This window comes from Elephas maximus, chromosome 2 (genome assembly GCF_024166365.1).
Source record: "Elephas maximus indicus isolate mEleMax1 chromosome 2, mEleMax1 primary haplotype, whole genome shotgun sequence".
Classification (NCBI taxonomy): Eukaryota; Metazoa; Chordata; class Mammalia; order Proboscidea; family Elephantidae; genus Elephas; species Elephas maximus.
Genome location: NC_064820.1, coordinates 129,232,109 through 129,246,437, shown reverse-complemented (window position 1 = coordinate 129,246,437; position 14,329 = coordinate 129,232,109). Strand labels below are relative to the sequence as shown.

Here is a 14,329-nt window from a genome sequence, read left to right as displayed (position 1 = left end):
GCTGGAGAAAATCGAAAAGTCATATATGAAGGGGAAACAATAAGACTAAACTCTGATTACTCGGCAGAAACCATGCAGGTAAGGAGGCAATGGGATGACATATTTAAAAAGTTGAAACAAACAAATAAACAAAACTGCCAACCAACAACAATACATCATGCAAAACACTCTCTCAAATATGATGGTGAAATTAGGACATTTTCAGATAAAGAGAAATTAAGGAGATATGTAAAAATCAAACCAAGCTTATAAGAATTATAAAAGGGAATCCTTCAGTTAGAGAACCAAGAATATTAGACAACAACCTGAATCTAGGACACAGGACAGTATCAGCCAGAAACCAACCTAGGTAATGTACTCTTAAACCAAAACTAAATGATTTACAACAGGGAACCAAAGAGGTCAATCTGTAAATGACTACAACGTTGGAACAATAAAAGAAAGAATAAATGGTGTAGGTATAGAATCTCCAAATGGAGAGGAACTCAAGGCAATATCAAGTAATAAAAGACTGGTTTAAATTTAGGAAGAAAGGAATAAATTTCGAGGTAACCACGAAGAAAATTAACAAACCAACTCGTCAAAACAAAGAAGAAAAACATAAAGTCTTGGTAAATGGAACAGCTACCAAAGAAAGAAATGAGAAAAAAATCCACAAAAAAAGGAATTCAGCACAGGAGTAAGAGGAGCAAGGAAAATGTTAGCGTCACCAAAAAAAAAAAAAAATCCCACAAAATGACAGCAATAAACTTACACCTACCAATAATCATACTGAATGTAAGTGGCTTAAATGCACCCATAAATAGACAGAGAGTGATAGAATGAATAAAAAACAGGAGTCATCAAAATGCTATCTACTAGAGACACACCTTAGAAACTAAGACATAAATATATTCAAAATCAAAGGATAGAAAAAATATATCAAGCAAACTGCAACCAAAAAAGAGTAGATGTGGCAATACTAACCCCAGATAAAACAGACTTTGAAACAAAATCCACCAAAAAAGACAAGGAAAGATATTATATAATGATAAAAGGGGCAATCCACCCTGAGTACATAACCATAATAAATAGCTACACACCTAATGACAGGGCTCCAGAATACATGAAAAAAACTCTAACAGCACTGAAAAGAGAAATTGACAGCTTCGTAATAATAGCAGGCAACTTCAACACACCACTCTCGGTAACGGACAGAACACCTGCAAGAAATTCAACAAAGATACAGAAGCTCTTAAGGCAACAATCAACCAACTTGACTTCACAGGCATATATAGAACACTCTACCCAACAGTAGCAAAGTTTACATTCTTTTCTAATGCACATGGAATGTTCTCCAGAATACACCACATCTTAGGACACTGATATAACACAAAGCATCTTCTCTGGTCACAACACCATAAAAGTAGAAATTAACAATAGGAAAAGCAAGAGACAAAAATCAAATACATAGAAACTGAATAACACGTTGCTTAAAAACAACTGGGTAACAGAAGAAATCAAAGATGGAATAAAAATATTCCTAGAATCAAAGAAGAATGAAAATACATCTTACCAAAACCTTTGGGACACAGCAAAAGCAGTGCTCAGAGGTCAATTTATAGCAATAGATGCACACATCGAAAAAGGGACAAAATCAAAACATTAGTTATATAACTCGAACAAACAAATAGAAGAGAAAAAGAAGCCCACAGCCACCAGAAGAAAGGAAATAATAAAGTTCGGAGCAGAAATTAATGAAATAGAGAATAGAAGAAAACAACAGAAAGAATCAGCAAAACCAAAAGTTGGTTCTTTGAAAGGATCAACAAAATTGACAAACCACTGGACAAACTGACAAAAGCAAAATAGGAAACAATGCAGATAACCCAAATAAGAAATTAAATGTGGGACATTACAACAGGCCCAACAGAAATAAAAAGGATCATAACTGAGTACTATGAAAAACTATACTCCAACAAATTTGAAAACCTAGAGGAAATGGACAAATTTCTAGAAACACACTACCTACCTAAACTAATACAAACTGTAGTCAAAAATCTGAACAGATCCATAACAAAAGAGGAGACTGAAAAGGTAAAAAACAAAAAAAACTCCCAACAAAAAAAAGCCCTGGCCCAGATGGCTTCACTGGAGAATTCTACCAAACATTCAGAGAAGAGCTTGCACCAGCACTACTCAAACTATTTCAGAACACAGAAAAGGAACGGATACTTCCAAATTCATTCTACGAAACCAGCATAACTCTGATATCAAAACCAGGCAAAGACACTAAAAAAAAAGAAAATTACAGACCAATATCTCCTATGAATATAGATGCAAAAATTCTTAACAAAATTCCAGCCAATAGCATCATATAAAAAAAAATAATACACTACAAGTGGGATTAATACCAGGTATGCAAGAATGGTTCGACATTAGAAAATCAATGAACATAATCCACCACATAAATAAAACAAAGGAATCACATGAAAATCTCAATCAATGCAGAAAAGGCATTCGATAAAGTCCAATACTCATTCCTCATAAAAACTCTCAAATAAATAGGTATAGAAAGGAAATTCCTTAACATTATAAAGGGCATCTATACAAAACCAGGAAACCCTGGTGGCATAGTGGTTAAGTGCTACGGCTGCTAACCAAGAAGCCGGCAGTTCGAATCCGCCAGGTGCTCCTTGGAAACTCTATGGGGCAGTTCTGCTCTGTCCCATAGGGTCACTATGAGTTGGAATTGACTCGACGGCAGTGGGTTCGGTTTGGTTTTTTTAATACAAAACCAACAGCCAACATCATTCTTTACTGGGAGAGGCTGAAAACATTCCCCCTGAGAATAGGAACAAGACAAGGATGCCTTTTATGCTATTAAACGTTGTGCTGAAAGTCCTAGCTATACAAATAAGGCAAGAAAAAGAAATAAAGGGCATCTAAATTGGTAAGGGAGAAGTAAAACTATCCTTACTTGTGGATGATATGATACTATACATAGAAAACCCAAAGGACTCCCCAAGAAAAGTACGGAAACTAACAAAGTTTCAGCAGAGTAGAATACAAAATAAATATACAAAAAACAGTTGCATTCCTATACACCAATAAAGAGAACTACGAAAAGGAAACCAGGAAATCAATACCATTTATAATGGCCACTAAAAAATAAAAATTTAGGAATAAATCCAGGGACATAAAAGATCTACAAAAAGAAAAATCACAAAACACAACTGCAAGAAAACAAAAAGACCTACATAAACGGAAAAACATACCATCCTCACAGATAGGTAGACTCGACATTGTGCAAATGTCCATTTTACCCAAAGCCATCTACAAATTCAATGCAATTAAACACGTGCTCATCAAAACACTTCGCCAAAAGAGTAAAAAGAGAGCCTACAGTCTGGGAAAAAATTTTTGGTATGACAAATCCAAAAAAAGTCTAATCTCTAAAATCTATAGAAAAATTCAACACCTTTACAACAAAAAGACAAATAATCCCTTTAAAAAAATGAGCAAAGGATATGAACAGGCACTTCACCAAAGAAGACATTTAGGTGGCTACCAGATACCTGAGGAAATGCTTGCAATCACCAGTCTCATAGAAATGCAAATCAAATTACAATGAGATACCACTTCACCCCAACATTACTGGCATGAACCTGGAGGACATTACACTGAGTGAAATAAGTCGATCATAAAAGGACAAATACTGTATTATTAAAACTTAAGAAAAGGTTTACTAACAGAAAGAAACAATCTTTAATGGTTATTAGGGTGGGGAGGGAAAAACACTAGTTTTTTTATAGACAATAGATGAGCGGTTACTTTGGTGAAGGGTAAGATAGTACACAATACTAGAGAAGTCAGCACATCTTGACCAAGGCAAGGTCATGGAAGCTTCACAGACACACCTGAACTTCCTGAGGGACCAAATTACTGGGCCGAAGGCTGGGGACCACAGTCGTGGGGGACATGTAGCTCAACTGACATACCACAGTTTTTAAAGAAAATGTTCTACACCCTACTTTGGTGAGTAGCGTTTGGGATCTTAAAAGCTTATGAGTGGCCATCTAAGTTATTCCACTGATCCCACCCCATCTGCAACAAGGGAGAGCGAAGCAAATCAAAGACACAAGGGGAAAGATTAGTCCAAAGGACTAATGGACCACAACTTCCACAGCCTCCACCAGACTGAGTCCAGCACAACTAGACGGTGCCCAGCTACCACCACAGACTGCTCTGACAGGGATCAAAATAGAAGGTCCTGGACACAGCTAGAGAAAAATGTAGAACAAAATTCCAACTTACAGAGACCAGTCTTACTGGTCTGACAGAGACTGGAGAAACCCCGAGAGTATAGCCCCCAGACAACCTTTCAACTCAGTAGTGAAGTCGCTTCTGAAGTTCACCCTTCAGCCAAAGAGTAGACAGGCCCATAAAACAAAACAAGCCTAAAGAGGCACATCAGCCCAGGGGCATGGACTAGAAGGTGTGGGGGGCGGGGGAGGGGACAGAAAAGCCGGTAATGGGGAACCTAAGGTTGAGAAGAAAGAACATTGACATGTCATGGGTTGGCATCCAGTGTCACAAAACAATATGTGTATTAATTGTTTAATGAGAAACTAGTTCACTCTGTAAACCTTCATCTAAAGTATAAAAAAAAACCTTAAGTCTACCGCTGACAAGACTTTTACATGCAATTAAAAATCAAGTAGTTACTTTGTGAGTGATATGGTCCTCTCTTGGGAATCTCTATAGTTTTAACTTGGAAAAAGTTTACACATAGACTGTTTTTAATATCATCTTTTTAAAATAATAAAACTCTTAAAAAATTTTGGCGGCTACATTTGTTGCCAAAAGGTATTTACCAAATTATACAGAGAGCTCACATCTTATTATTCAATGAAGTAAAGGTATGTTAAAAAAAAAAAAAAGGTATGTAAAGGCCCCCTCAAACCACAACTCTCCTCTTAGGGCTTTACAGCACTAGACTGGCTTTCAATCCTCTGGCCTTTATGTGGGTTGGGAAGATAACATCTCCGTCTCTGCCTTTGCTTATTCACATCAGTTTGAAAGACTTCAGGTCTAATTTTGTATATTATTTAATTACAACAAATAAATTTAACTTCATGTATCGAATATGAGTAATATCATTTCTGTGAATAATTCCTGTTTTCCTGTGATTCTAATCCTACTGCTATGTTACAGGACGTGAACTGCCATCCTAGAGCTCGATGTTGTTGTTGTTGTTGTTAGGTGCCCTCGAGTCGGTTCCGACTCATAGTGACCCTATGCACAACAGATCGAAACACTGCCCGGTCCTGCACCGTCCCTGCAATTGTTGTTATGCTTGAGCTCACTGTTGCAGCCACTGTGTCAATCCACCTTGTTGAGGGCCTTCCTCTTTTCCCCTGACCCTGTACTCTGCCAAGCATGATGTCCTTCTCCGAGGACTGATCCCTCCTGACAACATGTCCAAAGTATGTAAGACACAGTCTCACCATCATTGCTTCTAAGGACCATTCTGGCAGCACTTCTTCCAAGACAGATTTATTTGTTCTTTTGGCAGTCCATGGTATATTCAATATTCTTTGCCAACACCACAATTCGAAGGCGTCAACTCTTCTTGGGTCTTCCTTATTCATTCTCCAGCTTTCATATGCATATGATGTGACTGAAAATACCACGGCTTGGGTCAGGCACACCTTAGTCTTCAGGATGACATCTTTGCTCTTCAACACTTTGAAGAGGTCCTTTGCAGCAGATTTGCCCAGTGCAATGCGTCTTTTGATTTCTTGACTACTGCTTCCATGGCTGTGGATTGTGGATCCAAGGAAAATGAAATCCTTGATAACTTCAATCTTTTCTCTGTTTATCATGATGTTGCTCATTGGTCCAGTTGTGAGGATTTTTGTTTTCTTTATGTTGAGGTGCAATCTATACTGAAGGCTTTGGTCTTTGATCTTCATTAGCAAGTGCTTCAAGTCCTCTTCACTTTCAGCAAGCGAGGTTGTGACATCTGCATAACGAAGGCTGTTAATGAGTCTTCCAACAATCCTGACGCCCCGTTCTTCTTCAAATAGTCCAGCTTCTCATATTATTTCTTCAGCATACAGATTAAATAGGTATAGTGAAAGAATACAACCCTGATGCACACCTTTCCTGACTTTAAACCAATAAGTATCCCCTTGTTCTGTCCGGACAACTGCTTCTTGATCCATGTAAAGGTTCCTCATGAGCACAATTAAGTGTTCTGGAATTCCCATTCTTCGCAATGTTATCCATAGTTTGTTATGATCCACACAGTCAAATGCCTTTGCATAGTCAATAAAACACCGGTAAACATCCTTCTGGTATTCTCTGCTTTCAGTCAGGAACCATCTGACATCAGCAATGATATCCCCGGTTCCACATCCTCTTCTGAAACCAGCCTGAATTTCTGGCAGTAGTATATCAACAGGGACCTTGTCTTTGAGGACACTATTAATAACAATAATGTATGGGGCAGATCCCTTCTCTCTGGTACCTGGGCTTAGGTTCTCACTATTTGAATAAGATTAGGAGAGAGTCAGAAAACGTTTTTCCGAGGTATTGGCATATATGTCAGTTTGTTGCACCATGGAGGCTTGCATGTTGCTACCTGGCATGCTGGAAGCTATGCCACCAGTACTTCAAATACTAGCATGGTCACCCATGGTGGGCAGGTTTCAGTGGAGTTTCCAGACTACAACAGATTAGAAGAAAGGCCTTGCAATCTACTTCCAAAAATTAGCCAGTGAAAACCCTATGAATCACACCAGAATACTAGCTGAAAGAGATCTGGACGATGAGCCACCTAGGTTGGAAGGCACTGAAAATACACAGTGGCTGCAACAATGCACTTGAGCATACCAACCATCGTGAGAATGACGCAGGGCCAGGCAACAGTTCGTTCTGTTGTACATGGGGTCACCGTCAGTTGGGGCTGACTCAACGGCAACTAACGAGTTCTGAGTAGGCAGATTGGGGGTAGGGGATTAGTGGGATGTGGATGAAGGCACAAAGTGCTTCATCCTCTGACTCTATTAAGTATTTCAAACTGCAATTTTTTTTTAAATTTACTTGTTCGTAAGTTTTCCCTAGGATCTGTTATCTCTTCTTCTCCATTAATGTCAAGAGTTGAAATGTAATTGTTTACTAGGTAGCTAAATGATAAACCATCTCTAATCTGGCTGATTAATCAGGTCCCTCTTGGAAATGCATATTGTGTTAAAAGCTACCATCTGCAGTGTCAGAAACCACAAATTCAGGGGAAAGAGGCCTGACGTGTTGGGGACTGCTCTGCCGGACTCAGTGCACATCTGCAGACAGCTGACTCACCTTGGCATGCTCCAGTGCGGATGTTGGGGATGAAGCCCCTTCGACAGGGCTGAGGCTGGGCTGGACACATCTCACAGGGGTGGCCCCAGGCCCGTCCAATGGTGGCACAGCACAGAGTCTTTGTGCAGACAATTCCTGTCAGCTGCCCTTGGCACATTTGGTTGTTGACCTGAGTGAAACACGGGCCTGTCCTGTAATCTGGAATATGAAGTAAGGAAAGATAGATTTTATGATCTTATACCAATACCTCCAAATGCATAAAACAGAGACTATTTTGTCTGACACTGAAGTATCTAAACACAAAAAGCTTTAAAGTTTCATTTTGAAAATTCATATTTTCAATCATGAGAAGTGCATTAGAAAACGTCAGTGCGTTCTATACTAGAGATTGTAAATGAGTAGCTTACAGACTGTATCTGGAACACAGATGTGCTTTTCTTGGCCCACATGATATTTTAAAAGAATTTACATTAATAGTCAACATTTTTTAATTGGGAAATTTTGCATGAAATTTGTATTTTTGGTTTTTCCTGAAAAGCTGGAAGTCCTGGTCATGCTAGGCCCACCTTGCTGTATGGCAATGATGGAATGAAGAGTGTCCTTTCCAGAACACACAGCCCCATCCACTCCTTACTCCCAGCCCTCTTCACTTTTTGGTATGCCTTGTCTGGCCCCACAGCCATCTACACTTTTATGACTCCTCTTTACCTAGCAAAGATTTTCTTTTTTCTGGCTTGTTTGAAAATATTTCAGAACATCAAAACAGAATCAACAAATATATTTTAGGCAGTCTAGGTTTTTCTACTGATATTTAGTTCTAACAATCTGATTTTGGTTTTTCTGGTTCTATGGGTGGAGCCTTGGTGGCATCCTGGTTAAGAGCTCGGTTGCTAACCACAAAGGTCAGCAGTTCCAATCTACCAGCTGCTCCTTGGGAACCCTATGGGACTGTTATACTCTGTTCTATAGGGTCACTATGAGTTGGAATCGACTAGACAGGATGGGGTTTTTTTTTTAGTTCTATGGGTAGCTCAGTTAGGAAGACGCTACTAATGAGATCCATGTGAGTCTTTATAGGTAAGTTAATATTTGAGCTCTGTCCCTTAGCAGATGACTGTTTCATTGTCCAGCTGTTATGATTATGATAAAGTTCTTTCATAAATATGTGTCACATATGATATTTAGGCAGACTGTTTGTTAAACACTAAGGACAGTCCATTAGACCCTTGCATCTCAAAGTGCGGTCTGTGGACCTGCAGCATCTGCATCACCTGAGAGCATGTTAGAAATGCAGACTCTGATACTATTCCAGACACACTGAAACAGAATGCATATTTTAGCAAGATACTCAGAATATCCATACCCCCCTTAAAGTTTAAGAAGGACTGATTTAGACTAAACCAGTTGTACTTGAGTCGATTCAGGCTCATGGTGACCCCATGTGTGTCAGAGTAGAACTGTGCTCCACAGAGTTCTCAATGGCTGATTTTTTGGAACTAGACTGCCAGGTCTTTCTTCTGAGGCATCTCTGGGTGTACTTGAACTGCCAACCTTTCAGTTAGCAGCTGAGTGTATTAACTGTTTATACCACTCTGGGATATTTCAACTCTATTCTTCTCTCTGCTATAATTTATGTCAACGAACCCCTAGGATGCTCAGTGTACTTTTTTTTGTTTCGTTTTCTTTTTTTGCCCACTTTTTCAATGATAGTTTTGCCAGATCTAGTATTTTTTTTTTAATTGGACTTTAGATGAAGGTTTATCAAATAAACTAGCTTCTCATTAAAAAATTAGTACACATATTGTTTTGTGACATTGGTTGCTAACTCCACGACACGCCAACACTCTCCTTTCTCGACCTTGGGTTCCCCATTACCAGCTTTCCTGTCCCCTCCTGCCTTTTAGTCCTTGTCCCTGGGATGTTGTGCCCTTTTAGTCTCATTTTGCTTTATGGGCCTGTCTAATCCTTGGCTGAAGGGTAAAACTCAAGAGTGACTTTATCACTGAGCTAAAAGGGTATCCGGGGGCCATCAGTATATATATATATTTTTAAAAGCAGGTATGAATCATAAACCAAATAGTTTTTACTTTGAGGTTGTTTTGTTGTTGTTGCAGTTGTAAGAGAAATGAGAAATCAGAGGAAGATCAGTTTCACAAGGATTGAACCATTTGGTGATCCACATTTCCTACAAAATTGCAACAGAAATATGTGAAAAAGGCATAGTTTTCCTTTTCACATAGATTGTATACACAATTTATTAACTCTTGAGAATGCAAAGTGACAGGCTTTCCTGATGAGCCCCAACACAAATTGCATTATTGCATTTGGAGGGAAAAGCTAGGTTAAATTTAGATTTCCGTAAGAACAAAATAATCTCACATTCAAAGGAGGAAGAGTCAATTTTAATGAAGATGAGGCTTTCTCATATATAGGAAAGAACATACTAAAAGTTTAATAGAAAGAAACAAAACCTAGAATAGGTAACTTTTTTGGCAAGCTGATTTAACATTCTCTTACTCTGCAGCTGAATTTCAACAAAAATAGCTCATTTTAATCTCCTGCATAGGAACAACAGATGTGTTGGCAGCAAATCGTGTTTTCAAAAAAGATGAACTTAGGAGCCTATGTGTAGAAACGTCAACCTTGTAAATAAGCATACTTCCCACACCACAAATTGCCAGGTCATAAATTTTTAAACCTATTCTATTGTCCTTCAGACAACACGTATTTTGCCATTTTAAATAAATAAATATTACCTGAACCAGTACCAGCTGCCATCAAGTCAATTCTGACTCATGGTGACTCCATGTATGTCAGATTAGAACTTTGCTCCATAGGGTTTTGAATGGCTGATTTCTTGGAAGTAGGCTGCCAGGCCTTAGACTCACAATAGATTGTATCAAGTCTTAAATAAGTAGGATAAAGTTTTTTTTTTTTTTTTTGCGAAAACATAAAACACTTATTTTCTTGTAGATTCACGCATCTATATCTATGTCCACGTTCTGCATGCTTCTCAGGAGTCCTAGAAAGAAGTCTGCATGACCTCCCTCATGAGCCCACTGTTAAGTAAACCACCTTGTCAGGAAGTTCATTCTATTTTCTAACTATAACACCTTCTTAAAATTATGTCCTCTTAGTCTAGTCTCTTTGGAGATGGAGAATATTTGCATAAGAATAGCTGCAAATGTTCTGGCAGATGACTTCATTTTGAAGGTGCTAAAAAAAAACAAAAAAAAAAATTTTTTTTTTTTTTTTAATTAAGCAACCCTCACACTCCAGAAAAGACAAAGTACACCATTTCTTATTTTATTTGCTTGTATTTCATTCCATGGCAAATTGTTCTGAATTTACTTTCTTATACGACACAGTAAAACCTGTGAAAGCGGGAGCCTATGTAAGACGGAAACCTGTCAGGGAAGGAAAACTCAAATATTTTCCACTAAAATGAGAGGTAGAAAAGAGGTAAGACTGTTCTCTGTCAAAGGCAGGAAACTCGCAAGAACTGGAAAAAAGGCAGTTGAGTGCCGGCTGTCACGGGTTTCACTGCACATTTTTCTCTCTGGTTGACAACTAATTACTTTAAAATTTAAACCTCCAATTCACTCAAGAATCACTGACCTGAAAAATATGAACAAATAATGGATATGCTTGAAAAGGATATAAATTTCTTGTGCAGTTTAAAACATTCTGTCACAAACTCTCCTTGAATTTCTATGGACAAAAGGATCCTGAAAGATCTTAAATGTCATTGGCTGTGCATTCTCTTCGTGCAAGTTTATACAGGTGTCACAGCTCATGGGAAAAATATTAATGTATATCACACTAACCACTCATAGTCAAGGCAGCGCTTTCAGTGTGTTAGCAGAGTATAAAAAGAGAGAACTGTCTATCAATTGGTATGTTGGAGCTAGTGGGCTGGAAAGAAGGCTATTTTCCTCATTACTACACAACCAAGAAAATTGTATTAAGAATTAGTCTATAACAGACAAACATCACTATTTTGATTACCTAATATCCAAGTGGAAACCCTGGTGGTATAATGGTTAAGAGCTCAGCTGCTAACCAAAAGGTCAGCAGTTTGAATCCACCAGGCACTCCTTGGAAACCATATAGGGCAGCTCTACCCTGTTCTATAGGATCACTGTGAGTTGGAATCAACTCAATGGCAACAGGTTAAGATGTCTAAATGGAGGCGTCTAGTGGAGGTTAAATACAGAACTCAGAGTGAACATGAGGATTGGAGATACATGTTTATGGTTTTCTTTTTTTTTTTTAATGAATGGGTGTAGATAAAAATCCCTTGGGGATGAGAGAGCAGCACATCTAGGATAGAGTCTTGAGGAATCCCAGCATTTAATGGCAGAGTAAAGGAGGATTAGAATACTGAAGAAAAAGGAACTGGATATCCAGAGATTGAAGAAAAACCAGGAGAGGGTGTTGTCACAGAAAAGAGGAAGAATGTGCTGCGAAAAGTAGGGTCAACAGTATCACATGCTGCTGAGAGGTCAAATAACACAAGGTAGCTTAATAAGTTTGGAAGTCATTGGTGACCTTAGAAAGAGGTCTTTCAGGGGCGTGATGGAGGCTGCAGCTACACTGACGAGGCTTAAGGCATAAGTGCGAGGTGAAAAACTAGAGACGGTGACTGTGTGTACCACAAGACAATATTTGGTAAGGAAAAGACAGAAATAGGGTATCTGGTGGGGGACATGGGGTGAGGGATAGGGGTTTTGTTTCTATTTATTTCTATCTTAGTGGAAAAGACTTGAGCATGCCCTGGTGGCACAGTGATTAAGCGTTTGGCTGCTAACCAAAAGATCAGTAGTTCGAATCCACCAGCCGCTCCTTGGAAACCATATGGGACAGTTATACTATGTCCTGGAGGATCCCTATGAGTCAGAATTGACTGATAGCAACGGGTAAAAGCCAGTGGGAATGACACAGTTGAAAGGGAGAGCGTATAAGTGAAAAAAATATAGAATAATAATTTCTAGTATAAGATCCCAGGGAGATCAGGCTGAGTGAGATACCAAAATTGGTGTGGAGGAATTATTCTTAATTAGGAGAAGAAAAGCACTTCTTCCCTTGTAACCTGAGGGAAGAAGGCAGGATGCATATGTGTATAGGCATATTTGTACGGCCGAAGTAAATGAGCAATCCTCTCCTATGCCTACTATTTTCTTTATGCAACAGGAGGTGGGGCAGTAGAGTTGGCTGGGGACTCAGGTCTTTCAGGCTGAGATGGCACTGCAGATACCAGGAGAGGGAACTGACCTCCAAACTGAGTAGATTCCCGGGTGACATCATAGCCTCTCTATGGCAGATAAACAAGATGAACTTATAGCGGGCCAATCTGCCTGCATTGTGACTTTCTTCAGCAGCTCTACCTAGCTGAGGCTCACTCAGAGAACTCTAGATCAGGGTTCACTAAGGGTTGGGGTTTTGTCTGTCAGATGTGAACAAAAGTACAGGATGGCAAACGAGTTTAGGGAATTGTGAAGCACATTTTGAAATTACAGAGTCAATGAGCTGAGATGGTAATTGTCTTCCTTAATTGACAAGCATCTTTCAAACTCGGGAAGTTCTGAGTGAGGTGTAGTAATACTTAAGGAAATAGAAACCATTAAATTAATGCTCTGCTTGAAGCAATCTGTACAAAAATTATTCACCTGTAATGTTTAAGAACATTTGACCCATTCTACTAGACTGCACTGTAACCACAATTTAAAATGAATGATTAAGTAACTTAGAGTTGTGATTTTTAAATTAAAATGCCTCTATTTTCATGTAAAGTACTGGATCATTCTAGTTAACTTTACATTTTTGTAAGTTTGAGTATTCATAATTTTAATCTTTAGCTTATTAAATTTACAAGTTATTTGAGTACTTGCAAAGGTTTTTAAATTGCACAACTGAAGTACTTAAGAAAGATATCAGATTATTTAATGTATAAAAATCATTTAAAACGCATGGAGGTGTTTCATTAACTTAAGTATTAAAGTGGAACCAAGTATCATCTAAAGGCCCCTTAAAGTGACCACTAAAATCTACTTGACTTATTAACAGAATAATGATATTTATAAGCAGACCTTAAAAGTTCGATAACTGGGGTTTTGAAATTGTATTTTAATAATGTAAACTTTAATATCTAACACCAAAATAAATTTTCAGTCTTTTTTGTATGCAGACTCACTGTTGAGAGCACAGACAAATCCATAGGTAACACTGACCAGTTCCCTTGTGGTGGATATTCATGTTGTTACAATCGTTTACATGTGCACAGAGGGCTACATGGGCATTCCTGAGTGCACTGACTAATGGCATACTTTGCCAAGTGTTTCTGGAAGGTAAATTTTTGCACTGGAATTGCTGGGCCAAGTGTCCAGTTTGAAACATTGTGGAACTGCTCTCTGAATAAATAGGTGGTGCCAATTAACGCTTTTCATCACTACCACAGGAAAGGTTCCATTTCCTCACACCCTCGCCAACTCTGAGTAGAGGCAACCACGAGTATTCATTTAATGAGTGAAAAATAACAGCTCATCATTTTGAATTATGGCACCAATTCACTGTCCCCATTTACTGAAAAATCAAGGAAGGAAAATTAACTCTGTGGCACGCACTTTTCAGTTACTCTTTCTATAAGTTATCTCTTATCGTGAAGTGTTAAAAATATTTTGCCATTTTAACAAATGAAAAAATTAAAAGAAGTTAAGTAATGTGTGAAGAATCAAGCAGCTAGAAAAAAATGAAGCTGAGATTCAACTTGAGATCTTGAGATACACCTCTCCAAAGCACTTGCTTGCTTTACCCCATACCAAAACCAAAAAAACCAAACCTGCTGCCGTCGAGTCAATTCTGACTCATAGCAACCCTATAGGACAGAGCAGAATCGCCTCATAGAGTTTCCAAGGAGTGCCTGGTGAATTCAAACTGCCAGCCTTCTGGTTAGCAGCCGTAGCACTTAACCACTACACCACCA

The 14,329-nt window shown here is 38.6% G+C and overlaps 1 protein-coding gene across 1 annotated transcript in view; it reads right to left on the bottom strand.

Moving 5' to 3' along the window:
• The window catches only part of FBN2 (fibrillin 2), a 292,288-nt gene that overhangs the window by 190,826 nt on the left and 87,133 nt on the right, over positions 1-14,329 (bottom strand). The window contains exon 6 of the mRNA XM_049873163.1: positions 7,348-7,545. Within this exon, the coding sequence (XP_049729120.1) occupies positions 7,348-7,545 (198 nt within the window). The remainder of the gene's footprint in view (positions 1-7,347; positions 7,546-14,329) is intronic.